Source organism: Cucurbita maxima, unplaced genomic scaffold, assembly GCF_002738345.1.
Source record: "Cucurbita maxima cultivar Rimu unplaced genomic scaffold, Cmax_1.0 Cma_Scf00035, whole genome shotgun sequence".
Classification (NCBI taxonomy): domain Eukaryota; kingdom Viridiplantae; phylum Streptophyta; class Magnoliopsida; order Cucurbitales; family Cucurbitaceae; genus Cucurbita; species Cucurbita maxima.
In genome coordinates this window covers 1,154,623-1,171,505 of record NW_019272051.1, presented here as the reverse complement: position 1 = coordinate 1,171,505, position 16,883 = coordinate 1,154,623, and the positions used below count along the sequence as shown (strand labels likewise).

The 16,883-nt window shown below is 37.0% G+C and overlaps 2 protein-coding genes across 2 annotated transcripts; both read left to right on the top strand.

Annotated features, from left to right (window-relative positions):
- Positions 1–2,974: 2,974 nt before the first annotated feature.
- Positions 2,975–11,501, top strand: LOC111467851 (respiratory burst oxidase homolog protein B-like). The gene is made up of 12 exons (XM_023112914.1): positions 2,975–4,614; positions 4,714–4,873; positions 5,012–5,060; positions 5,779–5,892; positions 7,049–7,483; positions 8,748–9,134; positions 9,227–9,322; positions 9,395–9,510; positions 9,608–9,710; positions 10,553–10,626; positions 10,698–11,197; positions 11,335–11,501. Exons 1-12 carry the CDS (start codon positions 4,089–4,091, stop codon positions 11,442–11,444), a joined length of 2,670 nt encoding a protein of 889 aa, XP_022968682.1. The 5' UTR covers positions 2,975–4,088; the 3' UTR covers positions 11,445–11,501.
- A 2,243-nt stretch (positions 11,502–13,744) lies between these two features.
- LOC111467931 (REF/SRPP-like protein At3g05500) lies at positions 13,745–15,649 on the top strand. The gene is made up of 3 exons (XM_023113034.1): positions 13,745–13,782; positions 13,863–14,090; positions 15,106–15,649. Exons 1-3 carry the CDS (start codon positions 13,780–13,782, stop codon positions 15,409–15,411), a joined length of 537 nt encoding a protein of 178 aa, XP_022968802.1. The 5' UTR covers positions 13,745–13,779; the 3' UTR covers positions 15,412–15,649.
- Positions 15,650–16,883: the final 1,234 nt, after the last annotated feature.

Here is a 16,883-nt window from a genome sequence, read left to right as displayed (position 1 = left end):
ATAGTCATATCATTTCGAAAACATGTCACATTCCTATCGTTTCATAAACACACCCTTGTCATGTCCTTTCATAAACATATTATAGTCTTATCGTTTCATACACGTATCATAATCATACTATTCCATAAACATATCATAGTCATATCATTTCATAAATGTATCATAGTCCTATCATTACATTAACAAATCATAGGTATATCATTACATAAACATATATTAGTCATAACATTTCATAAGTGTATCATAGTCCTATCACTACATAAACACATCACAGTCATATCATTACATAAACACATCACAGTCATATCATTTTATTAACGTTTCACACATATCAGACATATAACACATGCAGATCCACAGGACATGTGTCATCATACAAACATCAACTTTTAATTGTACCGATAGTAAGACCTCTTACTTGGTTGGTTTTAGTCGGCGTTCTCCCTAAACTCAAGTACGTTTAAATTTCGTCTCTCAAAGTTGCTCCAAGTATCATCAGGGGTTGTTTCCTATTCGAAAGTCCATATAGTTTTCATTAATAACTCACATTTCTACCCTAAATCAACTTAAACTTGGAAATATGACACTATACTGACCTTAATTGCCTTGATTAAAGTCAAATTCAGCTTCGACAAGGTAAAAAAATGTAGGAATTGATATCAAAATGTCTATATCAAGCCGAATAACTCATTTTTGAGCCGTTAGAGCCGTCGAGACACCACTAGAGTCGATGACAGTCTTGAAACCTTAACCATGTTAATACCTTTTGAAACAACTTGACATTGGTAGAAAAAGTTCATCAATAATTTTCTACAAAAATTTGTTTATATTGAGCTTTTGCAATGTATTTGTGTAGGGGTATAGGGAAGATTACCACTCATGTGGAATCACTACAAAGAGAGTAAGATTTAGATTACCTTGTTGATCGAATATCTCAAAGCAAGAACACTTGTTGGAGATTCGAATCACTTCACAAGCAAGATCGATCATGTCTAGCTCGAATGATTCTACATACAACCTAAACTACATAGAATTGCAAAGAAACTTAGCCGTTGGCTAAAGAAAAGCACAAATGCTCATTTTACTACAATCTTGGAGTGTTACATCATCAATGGAATAATGTGTCAACATGATATTCCATAACATGAAATATCTTGTAATTACAACATATTTGACATGATATTCCATAACATGACATATCTTGTAATTACAACATATCATAACATATTAAGCAAACATTAAACAATCCCAAGATACGATATGTACAAGGGAAACAGGCACGTGTCTTTCATACTTCAAGCAATTTATTCGACCAAATAAGCAGTGATCATTTTGGACTATTGTAACCTTGGGTATACCTTATTCAAAGTGAACGTGTTGAAGAAGGCAACAAAGGTGTTGAAGCAATCAATGGGTCCTCGGCATACATTTTAGGGATCATGAACTTTCTAATGTGAGCAAATCTATCGAAAATTCGATCAAAGGGTGTAGCCCCTAGTGCTTCTAATCAATCTAGACTCAGCGAGTTAAAACTAATAAACTTGGATACATCAATCCATGTCAAGACCGCCAAACTACCCTAGAAACCTAAAAAACTACCCCAATAATCTTAGAAGACAAAGGTACCTCATAGGACAATGGCAGTTGATACCATCTACAAAGTTTCCACTTCCCTTTCTACTCCAATATAGTACCGTTTAGATATGCGTTCTAAAGCCTTTAAGGGAAGCTCGAAATAAAAGCCAAAAAGGACAATATCTACTAGCGGTGGGCTTGGGTTGTTACAAATGGTATTAGAGCCAGACACTAGACGATGTATCAGCCTTCTCTTTGTTCCCCGAAGGGAGTATAGACACAAGGCGGTGTGCTAGTAAGGACATTGGGCCCCAAATGGGGGTGGATTTAGTGGCGGTCCCACATCGACTGGTGAAAAGAACGAGAGCCAGCGAGGATGCTAGGCCCCGAAGGAGGGTGGATTGTGATGTTCCACATTGTTGGGGAGGAGAATAAAACACCATTTATAAAGATGTGGAAACTTTTTTCTAGTAGACCGCGTTTTAAGGTCCAAAAAAGACAATATCTGATCACGGTAGAATATATATATATATATATAAAAAGGCGATTAGAATATTAAACAAAAATAATAATATTCACAAACCATAGGAAGAATTAAAATAAAATCATTGTCACATGCAAACCAAATATTTGAAAATTTCAAGTTACATTTTTTAAATCAAATTTTCATTAAAAAATTTCATTAATGATTGGAAGGTCATGTGATAATACACCAATTTTAAAAATATCATGTCACTTCATTTGTGATTTTCACAAATGTAACTATCCAAACTCACCGCTAGCAGATATTATCTGCTTTTGTCCGTTACGTATTACCATCACCCTCACGGTTTTAAAACGGGTATGCTAGGGAAAGGTTTCTGCGCCCTTTTAAACAATGTCCATTCTCCTCCCCAACCGATGTGGAATCTCACAATCCAACCCTCCTTCGAAGCACAGCGTCCTCGTTAGCACTCGTTCTCTTCTCTAATCGACGTGGGACCCCCCAAATCTACTCTCCTTTGAGGCCATCGTCCTTAATGGCACACTGCCTCATGTCCACCCTTTTGGAGCTCATCCTCCTCACTAGCACATCGTCCAATGTCAAACTCTAATACCATTTGTAATGAATCCACTCTCTCCCCCAAGTTCAAAAAAGTATTAAAGCATTGCCCAGTTCATAAAAGAAAGTTGCCACATTTTCCCAATCTTAACAAGGTCATCGGTGTGGTGGGTCATTATGGGTAAAGTTGGCGTTCGTGTCCTCTTTCTTTTCCTCCCCTGTTCGTTAATATTGCAACAGTGTTCGTCAAGATTGACCAAGTGAGGACATATATTAATACAAGTTCTTGTAAGAACACACAAAACAGCTTAATGGCCAACAACCCCACTCTCTCCCCCAACACATCCCAATGCGCCCCTAGAATTAAACCCATCAACTTTGAATAATAATCTTCCTCACCCTCCCAATCCCTCATCAACTATAAACCTCTTTCCCTTCTCCCCTCCTCACCCTTCAAACTTCACCAAAAACGACTACAGATTTTCCAAATCTAGAACTCAAAACTTCAGAGGGTCAGCTCACATTCAAATCAAACTTTTCTCTTAATTCTCTTAGTTTTTCTTCCAAAACTCCTCTTGAATTCTTTGTTTTGTAATCATTAGTGTTCTTTTGGGTTATCTTATTTTCCTTCTTCCTGCTCACAGTCTCTTCGTGTGTAGTTTTTCACGAGACAGCTATTAGGATAACACCCATTTTCCAGCACTGAATCATCCAGAACTCAAAACTCAGAAGGTCAGCTCACATTCAAATCAAACTTTTCTCTTAATTCTCTTAGTTTTTCTTCCAAAGCCCCTCTTTGATTTCTTTGCTTTGTAATCATTTGTGTTCTTTTGGGTTACTTCCTAAGATTATTGATTCTCCTCTTCCTGCTCATAGTCTCTTCTCTAGGCATGGATTTGTGTATTTTTTTCACGAGCTAGCTATTAGGATAACACCCATTTTCCAGTACTGAAACATCCAGAACTACAAACTCAGAGGGTCAGCTCACATTCAAATCAAACTTTTCTCTTAATTCTCTTAGTTTTTCTGCCAAAACTTCTCTTGCATTCTTTGTTTTTGTAATCATTAGTGTTCTTTTGGGTCATTTTCTAAGATTGTTGATTTTCCTTCTTCCTACTCGTAGTCTCTTCTCTAGGCCTGGATTTGTATGTAGTTTATCACGAGCTAGCTATTAGGATAACACCCATTTTCCAGAACTAAATCATGTGATTGTTTGTTTTACTTTATCCTACGATTTTCTTTTGTTCAATGGGCAGAGACATGAATGGAGAGTGGTGGAATTATTGTAACTTATAATAAGATTTGAAAAGCCCAAACTATCCTTAGGGAGTCAACATTTTTGGCGTTTTAATAATTGGGTTGATGGCTCTAACTTTTTCTAACTTTTCTGTCTCTCAGGCATTACAACAAACACCTGGTGTGCGTGTTACAGTGCATACAAGAAACAGAGAGATCAGATTCAGATCCAACAATGGAGGGCGAAGAAAACAAACCTGTAGATTCATGGTCAGACACAGAGAGCACAGGGAGCTCCAAACGAGTTGCCTTCAGCGGTCCGTTACCAGGACCTTCAGTCGCCTACAAAAGAACCAACAGCTACAGCAGCAGCACAAGAAGCACTATGAGAATCAAAGACGACGATCAGTACGTCGAGATTACCTTAGACGTTCGCGACGACTCAGTCTCGGTTCAGAACATCAAAGGAGGAGATTCAGAGACGGCAATGCTAGCGAGCCGATTGGAGACAAAACGCCCTACGCTAGGCTCTCAATTGTCGTTCAAATTGAAGCAAGTATCACAGGAACTGAAACGGATGACATCCTCCAAAAGCTTCAACAGAATCGACAGAACAAAATCTGGCGCAAGTCGTGCCCTAAATGGCCTCCGATTCATGACCAAAAGCGTCAGAAGTGAAGCCTGGTCAGAGATTGAGAATCGATTCAATGAACTCGCCATTAACGGAGAGCTTCCGAAGTCGTTGTTCGCAAGATGCATAGGTATATATATAAAACAACTAGATCACAATTATTTTCTCAAATTTGAACAATGCTTGTGAAATCTGACCAACCGAAGTTGTTGATTCGATGATGGATCAGGCATGAACGAGTCGAGCGAGTTCGCCGGCGAGTTATTCGAGGCGTTGGCTCGAAGAAGAGGCATAACTTCGACCTCCATAATCAAGGGGGAACTTCGTGAATTTTGGGAGCAAATTAGCGATGAAAGCTTCGATTCAAGGCTTCAAATCTTCTTCGATATGTAAGAATCAGTTTCTCTCTCTCTCTCTCTCTCTCTCTCTCTCTCTCTCTTCTCTGAATCTTCTCTCTCTAGAATGGCCATGGATTTGGCGATTCTTTAAAGCAGAACCTTCTCTTACAAAATGGTACGATCGTGCAGGGTGGACAAGAATGCCGATGGCCGCATTACCGGAAAAGAAGTCAAAGAGGTAATTGGAGGGAAGATAATTCATAATAATAATAATAACTGTAGAAATATTTTTTTTTTTTTATATAAGTTCAAAATATTTTTATTAATTTAAATTTTTTAATATTTTATTTCATTTATAATAAATATGTTGGATTATAAGATTTTTTTTCTAAAAAAAAATATTTAAAAAAATTTTACTTTACCTACCTAAAATTTCTTAACTTTCAAATATCAAACATTCATGAGTCATGATACTAACACCCGTCACAAATATTAAATATTTTTAATATTTTTTTAATAATCTTTAGAGTTACGTTGAATTGAACTCTAATTTATAATTAGTCGAGTTGAAATTTTATATATATATATATATATATATATATTTAACCGAACCCAAACCTTATGTTTGGGTGATCTTAATGGTTGGATTCACGGATTATACGATGTAAAAAAAAAAAATTCTCCAAATTCTTAAATTATTATAAAAATTATAATATTATAAAAATTATATATATATATATATATATATATATATATTATTAAGCCCAAAACGAGCTTGGTTCTTATCCAATAAAAACTCAATAATTATAATTTAATTCATTTTCAATTTCTAAAATAGGTCAGATATGTCGATCAATTTTAATTTATTTTTAATTTAATTATCCATGTGAGGTATGTTTTAAAATCCTACATAAGTTAATTATAATCATTTATTTATTTATTTATGTATTCTTCAGATTATTGCATTAAGTGCTTCGGCTAACAAGTTATCAAAAATCCAAGACGACGCGGAAGAATATGCTACTCTGATTATGGAAGAGTTGGACCCCGACAACCTCGGATATATCGAGGTATGTAAATAGTGATTTCAATGAACACGTCAATGATATTAAATAATATTTTAAAAAATACCTTTAATATTTTAAAAACTTCAAAAATACCTTATTTATTTTTAAGAAAAAGTTAAATAAATATTTTTATTGAGATAAAACCGTTAGTATCATGTTTCAAAAATACTCATAAACTTTTAAAAGTAACATTAAATAATTTGGAAATAATCTATGAAATATATACCGACGTTTTCGTCTATATACTCTAAAAAAATTTAAAACCTTTTTTATAAAACTTAACAATGTTATTTTTAAAATTTTATAGGTATTTTTAAATTTAAGGATATTTTTAAGATATTTTAAATATATATATATATATATATATATTAATAAATAAAAAAAATTAATTTAAAAGTTATGTATTGAAACTTTTTAAAATTTAAGAATTTTTTTTAAATACATCAAAATTAATATATATATATATATATATATATATATATATATATATATATATATATATTAAATAAATTTAAAAGTCGAGTATTATTAAAACTTTTTAAATTTAAAGATATTTTTGAAATCTTAATGTTTTTTTTAATTAATATATATATATATATATATATATATATATATATATATATTAATATAAAAAATTTAAAAGTTATAGTATTATTAAAACCTTTTTATGTTTAATGTTTAAGGGTATTTTTTAAATATTTTTTAATTAAAATTAATATATATATATATATTAATATATTAATAAAAACATGCAAATAAATTAAAAAGCTGAGTATTATTAAAACTTTTTAAAATCTAAGAATATTTTTGAAACGTTTTTTAATTAAAATTAATAAATAATATATATATATATATATATATATATATTAATAAAAAAATTAAAATAAATGTAAAAGTAGAGTATTATTAAAACTTTTTAAAATTTAAACAAATTTTTGAAACACTAGTGTATTTTTTTAAAATTAAAATTAATATATATATTTATAAAATAAATTTAAAAATGGAGTATTATTAAAAAAAATTAAAATTTAGGGATGTTTTTTTTAATTAAACTTAATAAGGACATTTTTTGTTATTATTTTTTAAATAAGGGTATTATTAAAAAAAAAATTGAAAGTATATTTTTATTAATGTAGCATTTGGGAAAATTTTGATTCAGCTATACAATTTGGAAATGCTACTCCTGCAAGCGCCAAACCAAGCATTGGCAAGGAATCGCGTAACAGACAGCCGAGTGCTGAGCCAACTACTGAGCCAAAAGCTCGTGCCCACAAAGGAATACAACCCCATCAAGCGCACCTACCGCTCACTCCGCTACTTCGTTGAGGACAATCGGAAGCGCATCTGGGTCTTCTCTCTATGGCTCGCCATTTGCGCCGCTCTTTTCGCCTGGAAGTTCGTCCAGTACCGCCATCGGGCCGTCTTCCATGTCATGGGCTACTGCGTCACCACCGCCAAGGGCGCCGCTGAGACCCTCAAGTTCAATATGGCCATTGTTCTTCTCCCTGTTTGTAGGAATACCATTACTTGGCTCCGGAGTAAGACCAAGCTTGGCGCTGTTATCCCTTTTGATGACAATGTTAACTTCCACAAGGTACTGTTTATGTGTCCCACCAAGTGTTTGATGATTTGTCTCTGTGAAAAGTTGCTTGAGTTTTAGGTGGAGGATGATTGATTTAGATCTTGTTTTGATCACTGAGTTTTATTGGGTCTTAGTTCTTGAATTTGTAAGATCTAACCATTTTGATTCTTGGCTTCATTTTGCATATAACAAATTGATAACATAGCTTTGAATCTGAGTATGTGATGGTGTGTGTAACGGCCAAAGCCCACCGCTAATAGGTATTATTCTCTTTAGGTTTTTCTTTTTGAGCTTTCCCTCAAGGTTTTTAAAACGATTTTGTTAGGGAGATGTTTCCACACCCATGTAAAGAATGCTTTGTTTGGGCCGAGCGTTCTAGCTAGTACTCGTTCCCTTCTCCAATCGATGTGGGAACCCTCCAATCCATCCTCTTCAGGCCCAGCGTCCTTGCTGGCACACCCTTTGTTTCCACCTCCTTTGGGGCTCAGCCTCCTTGCTTCCACTTTGTCTAGTGTCTGGCTTTGATACCATTGGTAATGGTCCAAGTCCACCGTTAGCAAATATTGTCCTCTTTGAGCTTTCCCTTACGGGTTTCCCCTCAAGGTTTTTAAAACGTGTCTGCTAGGGAGAGGTTTCCGCACCTTATAAAGAATGTTTTGTTCTCCTCCTCCTCCGGTTGGGGATCTCACAATTCACTCCCTTTCGGACCTAGCTTAAAGAATGTTTTGTTCTCCTCCCCAACTGATGTGGGATCTCACAATCTACCCCCCTTCGGGCCCAGCATCCTCGTTGACACTTGTTCCCTTTTCCAATTGATGTGAAACCCCAATCCACCCCCTTCGGGGCCCAACGTCCTTGCTTGCACACCCCTTGTGTTCACCCCCCTTCAGAGCTCAACCTCCTCGCTCGCACATCGCCCAGTGTCTGACTCTGGTATCATTTGTAACGGCCCAAGCCCACCGCTTGCATATATTGTCCTCTTTGGTCCTTTTCTTTCGGGCTTCCCTTCAAGGTTTTTAAAACGCGTCTGCTAGAGAGAGGTTTTCACACCCTTATAAAAAATGTTGTCTCTTTTCCCACCGATATGGGATCTCCCAGACTCGGTGAGTAAGATTAACATCCGTGAATAATATCATATGGCAAAATAATAACAAGGGTGAATGTAGAAGATTTGATTATTAGTTGCTAAACTCAAAGCGGAAGTGGTTAGGTTGGGAAGAATTTAGTTCACTAGCTAACTTAAAAGCTTACTTGTATATGCATTTGCTTGGTTTAGGTAATTGCAGTTGGCATAGCCATTGGGGTTCTTTTACATGCTGGAGCACATCTTACCTGCGACTTTCCAAAGCTACTCCATGCGACCGACGCTCAATATAAACCAATGAAGCCGTTTTTCGGTGAAGTACGACCGAATAACTATTGGTGGTTCGTGAAGGGGACGGAAGGGTGGACAGGGGTGGTGATGGTGGTGCTGATGATCATAGCATTCACCTTGGCTCAGCCATGGTTCCGCCGCAACCGCCTGAACCTCCCCAAAATCATCAAGAGACTCACAGGCTTCAATGCCTTCTGGTACTCTCACCATCTCTTTATCTTTGTCTATGTCCTCTTCATCATCCATGGCTACTACCTCTATCTTTCCAAGAAATGGTACAAAAAAACGGTGAGCGTTCTCGTTCAAATCGAACTTTATAGGAAACAAAAACACGTAGTGAACAACATCCCAATGACATTTTGTTTCGTTGTCGACGACAGACATGGATGTATCTAGCTGTCCCGGTTTTGATATACGCATGTGAAAGATTGATTCGTGCGTTTCGGTCGGGCGACAAAACAGTGAGGATCTCAAAGGTCTACACCCTTACTCTTTGCTTTTTGTTTGAAGTGCCTTGAACTATATGCTGATAGCAAGAAAACTCTCAGGTTGCTGTGTATCCTGGAAATGTTTTGGCATTGCAAATGTCAAAGCCTCATGGTTTTAAATACACAAGTGGGCAGTACATATTTGTAAACTGTTCTGCTATTTCTCCCTTTCAATGGTAAATCCTACATTCATTGTCTGATCCGTGATCATCGTGATCGACCATGACGATTGGTTTGATCAGAATGAACGGACCTAATCAAGTTTTGTTGCAGGCATCCGTTTTCGATCACGTCTGCTCCAAGGGATGACTACTTGAGCATTCACATCCGCACCGTGGGAGATTGGACTTCACAGCTCAAGACCATTTTCTCTAAGGTGATTCTTTTTGTAGAATTATGTCGTTTTCGAAAGTAGATTATAAAACAAAGAAATTTGTCAGTAAACTAGCATGGTGAGATCTCATATCAGTTGGAGAAGGGAATGAGTGTCAGCGAGGATGCTAGGCCCTGAAGAGGAGCAGATTGTGAAATCCCACATCGGTTGGCGAGGGGAACGAGTGCCAACAAGGATGCTAGGCCCCGAAAGGGGGTGGATTGTGAGATTCCATATCGGTTGGAGAAGAGAATGAGTGTCAGCGAAGATGCTAAGCCTCGAAGGAGAGTGGATTGTGAGATCCCACATCGGTTGGAGAGGGGAATGAGTGTCAACGAGGATGTTGGGCCCCAAAAGGGGGTGGATTGTGAGATCCCACATCGGTTGGTGAGGGGAACGAGTGTCAGTGAGGATGTTGGTCCCCTAAAGGGAATGAATTGTGGGACCCCACATCGGTTGGAGAGGGGAACGAGTGTCAGTGAGAATGCTGGGCCTTGAAAGGGGTAGATTGTGAGATCCCACATCAGTTGGAGAGGGGAACGAGTGTCAATGAGGACGTTGGGCCTTGAAGGGGAATAGATTGTGAGATCCCACATTGGTTGGAGAGGGGAACGAGTGTCAATGAGGACGTTGGGCCTTGAAGGGGAATAGATTGTGAGATCCCACATCAGTTGGAGAGTGGAACAAATCATTCTTTATAAGAGTATGGAAATCTCTCTCTAGCAGACACGTTTTAAAAATCTTGAGGGGGAGCCAGAAAGGGAAAGCCCTTGCGGTGGGTTTGGGTTGTTACGAGCATGATTCATGAATATTTTGAAAAATAGGTTGCCTAATTCTTTCATCAGGTATGTCAGCCACCATCTGTTAATCAAAGTGGTCTTTTGAGGGATGATATTGGCCAAAGCAGCAACAAAATCAGGTACTTCAACAGCGTTTCTCAAACTTTCCCTTAAAACATCAATTTTTCTCACTTTAAAAATGGTACTCTAGGTTGCCAAGACTGTTGATAGACGGACCATACGGAGCTCCGGCGCAAGACTACAAACAATACGACGTTCTTCTTCTTGTGGGGCTGGGGATCGGCGCCACGCCACTGATCAGCATCGTCAAGGATGTACTCAACAACATCAAGGAACAAAAAGACATCGAAAATGGCATCACCGATAAGCACGCCAAGCCTTTCATGACAAAGCGAGCTTACTTCTACTGGGTGACAAGAGAGCAAGGCTCATTCGAATGGTTTAGAGGTGTCATGGATGAAGTCGCCGAGAACGATCGAGACAGAGTGATTGAGTTGCACAACTATTGCACTAGCGTTTACGAAGAGGGTGATGCTCGGTCCGCCCTCATTACCATGCTCCAAGATCTAAACCATGCCAAGAATGGCGTTGATATTGTGTCCGGGACAAGGGTGAAGACTCATTTTGCTAGACCGAACTGGCGTAATGTCCTAAAGCGTGTTGCTATAAATCACCCTGATCAAAGAGTTGGTAAGTCATTACGGGAGATATTTCAAATAACATCGATGAACTTTGGATTATATTTCTACTTTGTTTCGGTCATCAACAGTCACGTCACGTAAACTCGACTAGAATTTATCTAATATCGGGTCGTAACGTGAATGCAGGGGTGTTTTACTGTGGAGCACAAGGGCTGGTAGGAGAGCTAAGGAGATTGTCACAAGACTTCTCTAGGAAAACAACCACCAAATTTGATTTCCACAAGGAGAATTTTTAGAGATTTTTTTTTTAAAATATATATATATATATATATATATTATAGAAATTGTAATATAATGCAATTCTCTTATTATTGGACACAAAAAAAAAAGTATGTAACATAGGGAATAAAATAAAACCTGTGAATCGAACCGAAATTTTCAGTTTTAACCCGACTCAACGTTTATGGTTTGGGTTGGCTAGTCTAGGTTAGTCGGGTTCTCGAGTCGTATAAATACTCTTACTTTAAACGAAAATTTGTCGGGTTCGCAATTGTTTTGCTTTTGGTTTTTATAAAAGGTCTCGTGTCAGTGTCCTTACGTCCATGGTCATCATTCCTCTTCTGCAAGTATATCATTGAGCCACACTTGACGATTCATATTAGTCTCCTCTTAAATAGTCATCTATTTGTTTAGCACTATTTTAAACGACTCCTCTTCTTTGAAACATGTTACTAGTCCAATAGAGCTCTACCACGGACCTTTACTTGACTACGACTTAAATGCAACTATTCTATGCATGTGTTATGATCTTTACTTGCGATGTCGTTATTAGTTGTACAGGGTGCCTTGCTTTTAGGGTGCCTTGCTTTTACTTGAAACCAAGAAATAATACATGACTTGAGTATTTTAAGAAATAATCGGTAAATGACTCTATTATTGGGGTCAGGGAATGCAAACATATACAACTTATGATTAGGGAAACCATCGTAGATGAGGTCTCTAGTTAGGACAAATTGGATTTGTAGTACTTCCCTACACACAACCTACACGTGCGAGCGTGAACCCACTAGGTGGTTTGCACATACCATGGGCCCATCATAGTCGGGCTAGTTGGCTATAGTCGGATGACCGGAGGTACAACAAACCCTCGAATATCATGCAAGGCATGATAATGATGATCATCATCTTCATAGCATACGCGTTCGTACTCATCATCATCAAAGGAAAAGTAACTCGATGAAAATAAACATACAATATGCATGACGTCTCTATTTAACAATTTTACTCAAAATTATTTAATTCTAAGCACGAAAAAAAAATTATTATTTGAAAAAAAAATAGTTATTTATTTTAATGGACTTTTAGCATTATTATTTTATGATTTATATAAAAATAAACTAATAAATTATTGAAGTGTTATTTTAATAATTAAGAAATTAGAGAAATAAGTAAATTGTTTAGAACTCATTCATGGCAGACACCTCAGCATACACCTCAGCAGCAACGTGGAAGCACATAAAATCACATACTGTGTGGATGCTGACAAGAATCTACCATAATTTGACCAGTGTTTGGTCCCTAGCCACGTGTGCAATGTGTTTCTTACATCTAGTCTTCTTTATTATTAATAGCTTAAATAATTATTTTAATTTTGTAATTAATTCTTGAAATTTACTTAAATAGGAAATCTATATAAAATTTAATTAAAAATATTTTTTCTTGATTTCTTAATAATTTTTGTGCTAACTTAGCGTAATTATTTTTATGCGAAAATTAGCATTTAAACTTCTTCGTAAAATATAACTTTATCTTAAATGTTGTCATGTACTTACGTGTTCGAGAACATTTTTTAAATGACACATCATTGATTGGGGAGGAGAACAAAATACTGTTTATAAGGGTGTAAAACCCCCCCTATCAAACGTGTGTTAAAAACTTTGAGGGAAACTCGAAAGGAAAAACTCAAAAATGACAATGTCGGCTAGTAGTGAGTTTTGGCTGTTACAAATGGTATCAAAGTCAGACACCGGGCGATGTGCCAACGAGAAGGCTAAGCCCCAAAGGGAGGTTGACACGAGGCGGTATGCCAGTAAGGGTGTTGGGTCCCAAAGAGGGGTGGATTGTAAGACCCTACATCGATTGAGGAGGAGAACAAAACATTCTTTATAAGGGAGTGGAAACGCGTTTTAAAAATCTTGAGGGGAAATTCGAAAGGGAAAACCCAAAGAGGATAATGCCCACTTTGGGTTGTTACAAATACCGAGCGATGTACCAATGAGGAGGCTAAGCCTTGAAGGGAGGTGGACACGAGGCAGTGTGCTAGTAAGGACGCTGGGTCCAAAAGGGGGGTGGATTGTAAGATCCTACATTGGTTGAGGAGAACGAAACATTCTTTATAAGGGTGTGAAAACCTTTCCAAGATGTGTTTTAAAAATGACGGGAAGCACGAAATGGAAAGCCCAAAAATGATAATATATGTTATGGTATGAATTGAATTTTTGGAGTAGAACAAATATATAAAAATTTATAATTATTTATGACGTCATATTGATAGATGGACCTTATAAATCCCCACTCTCCTTCTTCCCTTCTTCCCCTCCATCATTCTTTCCCTTGGTTTTGGCTTTGGAAATGGTAAGCCCTCTTATAACTCTTCTCATTACTTGAACTTTTTGCGATTCGATCCGGTTCGGGTTTTGTTGTATTTTGTATAGGCGACTCGAGCTGAGGAGGGGGAGTTGAAGTATTTGGAGTTCGTTCTAAAAGCGGCATTTCGAGCAGCAATGTGTTCACTCAAGTTTTATAGCTATGCGAAAGACTGGTCCGGTCCGCTGAAGTTCGGCGTCGAAGCCATGGAAGGCACTGTGAAGTCCGTTGTTGGTCCTTTGTACATTAAGTTACACGACCCTTCAAAAGAGGTTCTTAAGTTCGTCGATCGCAAGGTTCGTTTTCTTTCTTCTTTCAATCCCGTAATCATTTGAATTTGTTGTGTTTTATGTGTGATCATCGAACAAATTGCTCTTGTTGGTTTAAATTCCATATGATGTATCGAGTCGGTGGTTGAGTTGGATTGGATTGAGAGAATTTTTTGAACCAACTTACGTGTTTATAATCCAACTCCCAGTTTTCAAGTTGGATTGTCGGTTGTTAAAAAAATTAATATTTTAAGAACTTTTATTTATCCACACTTCATAATCATTCAATACAATCTTAGATAAAATATATTAAAAGTCATGCGTAGTTATGCTCTCAGGGTTGAGGGAACTAACTTATCACAAAAATAACATAATAGGATAATAAATAAGATGGAACTTAAAATTATTCGTCCAGAAAAATGATGAATTAAAAGTAAAAATAATTCTAAAAAAATTCACAGTTGATTGGTCTGAGATTATCGATAAAAAAGATTTGTCTCAAATGTTCGTTGTTCAATATCTCGGCTGCTCAAGAAGTTGGACTAGTAGCTCCGTCGACCTGACTCGAGGTAGATTTTAGGAGAAGGGAAGGATGGGTAGAGACTTGCGCACTTCTGATACTTGTTCCACTTTTGGAAGGCCGTGCGGACTTTAAACTCGGAATAGTTTATTCCTATCATAAATAATGTATTTTAAAATAATTTAAACTAAAAATAATATAGTAGATAATAAATAAGTTTAATCTCGGACTATTACAAAAATTTATGAAAACTAATTTTATATCAATTATGTGAAATCTATCTTAAAACTTAAAATATTTTATAAGTTTTTGTTCGTTAAGGGTCAACCCGGAGTTCCCTCTAATGAATTCGAAACTGGGTACAGATAAATTAATCCAATCCAACTCGAAATACTAATCCATTCCAACCCAACCCATATAATTAGGATTGGGTTGGTTGAGTTATCAAATTGTCGGGTTTAATGTACACCTCTAGATTCAACTAGCATTAGAAACTTAATTTGTTTGATCATAAATGTGCAGGTGGACGAGTCAGTGACAACTATCGACCGCCTTCTTCCTCTAATGGTCAAGCAAGTCTCATCTCAAGCCATCTCTACTGCACTGCAGACGCCTGAAGTGGCTCGAAATTTAGCCTCTGAGATCCAACGTACTGGCCTTAAAGGCACCGTCTCTGGAATTGTGAAATCCGTGTATACCAAGTACGAACCCAAGGTCGAACAGTCCGCAGCATCAGCAATGCACACACTGAACCAGTTGCCTGTCTTCCCCACTGTTGCGCAGGCCATCGTGCCAACAGCAGCACTCTACACTGAGAAATACAACTAGACCATGCGAGCCTCTGCCGACATGGGTCACAAGGTCGCTTCATCCCTTCCCTTGGTCCCTATTCACAGGGTCGCCAAGGTGTTCACCAACAACAAAATTTAGATGCGTTAAGAGCCTTGGGTTTGTTCTTGGTTTCTGTATGTGGTCACAACATTCACGATGTAGTAAGGAGTAATAAAAAAATATTTCTTGTCTATACTGGTTTTTATGACAATGTTGAACTAGGTTAATATGTTATCATTTTCATTTGTGGTTTTTTTATTGAATTTTTTTTTTTTTGAATAAATAAATCTTTTAAAAAAAATTTGACAATCCAACCCTAACCCAACTTAGAGGGTTAGGTGGTTGGGTTGTGAAAAGTTTCGAGTTGGGTTGGTTACCAATCCAACCAACCTGAATTTTTGGGTTGGGTCAAAAAAATCTTTCAACCCAACCCAACCGAGACAATGTACACCCCTGCTCTTTACTTTATTGAGCGCTCTTCTCTTTTTTCTTCTCCCAACAATTTCTTCCGCAATTTTGCTTCGTCAAGATTTCCTCACCAGCCGAATCGCTCAGTCAAAGATAGCATACTATTTGTAACGACCTATGCCAAGGATTTGGATAAGGATTCGGTACCTGATGGCCCACATCCCCCTACGACATGGTCATGTTGGTCACTGACTTTCACCTTGGTTCGTCATTGAACTCCATCTTATTAAGAGAGATATCTCTGATACCATTTTGTAAGATTCATGCTGAGGATTTGGATAAGGATTCGACACCTGATGACCCTAACATTCCCTGTGATATGGCTATGTTGCTCACCAGCTTCTGCCTTGGGTCGTCACTAAACTCCATTTTACTAAAAACTGTACCGCTTTAATGCTATTTGTAACGACCTATGCCAAGGATTTGATTCAAGATCTAGAATCTAAATTCAATACCTAATGATTCTTACATTTTCGAGCATCTCTTGCATGGTCACATTACTTACTCATCTTCACAAAACTAATAGAGGAAAATTTTCAAGAGGTCACCCAACATAGAATTGCTTCAACCAAAGCACTCTCAATGAGTTTCTATGATTGAACCATCGAAAAAAAATGATGCACATTGTTAGTATAGGTAGTAACTTTCGATTCTTTTAAGGGTTTTTTAGTCATCCTATCTTTAAAATCGCTCTTAGATATAATCTCAATTCATTCATATACTTCTACAATTTAATTAATTAATTACCAAACATCAGTCCAAAACCTTCCCATCTAGCTAACTCAACAACTCGATGACTCGTTTGAAATTCAACTTTTACGTTGTGTTGACTGAGCAATTTGACGAAATTGTGTCGGGAAAACAGCCTATAGTTGAAAGAAGAAAAAATAGGCGGAAAAGACAGAAGAGAGAGGACCGACTTATTTGTTGAATACCTGATTTGTTTCTCATTGATTTGTGATATTTAAATAACAAATATAGAAGTGGCGGCTCAATTTAAG

Excerpts from the sequence above, each read along its gene's own strand:
- LOC111467851 (XM_023112914.1), top strand. The coding sequence starts at position 4,089 with ATGGAGGGCGAAGAAAACAAACCTGTAGATTCATGGTCAGACACAGAG. Across the intron at positions 9,135-9,226 it reads AGAAATGGTACAAAAAAACG|ACATGGATGTATCTAGCTGT; the intron begins GTGAGCGTTCTC and ends TGTCGACGACAG. Across the intron at positions 9,323-9,394 it reads AAACAGTGAGGATCTCAAAG|GTTGCTGTGTATCCTGGAAA; the intron begins GTCTACACCCTT and ends GAAAACTCTCAG.
- LOC111467931 (XM_023113034.1), top strand. Across the intron at positions 14,091-15,105 it reads TTAAGTTCGTCGATCGCAAG|GTGGACGAGTCAGTGACAAC; the intron begins GTTCGTTTTCTT and ends ATAAATGTGCAG.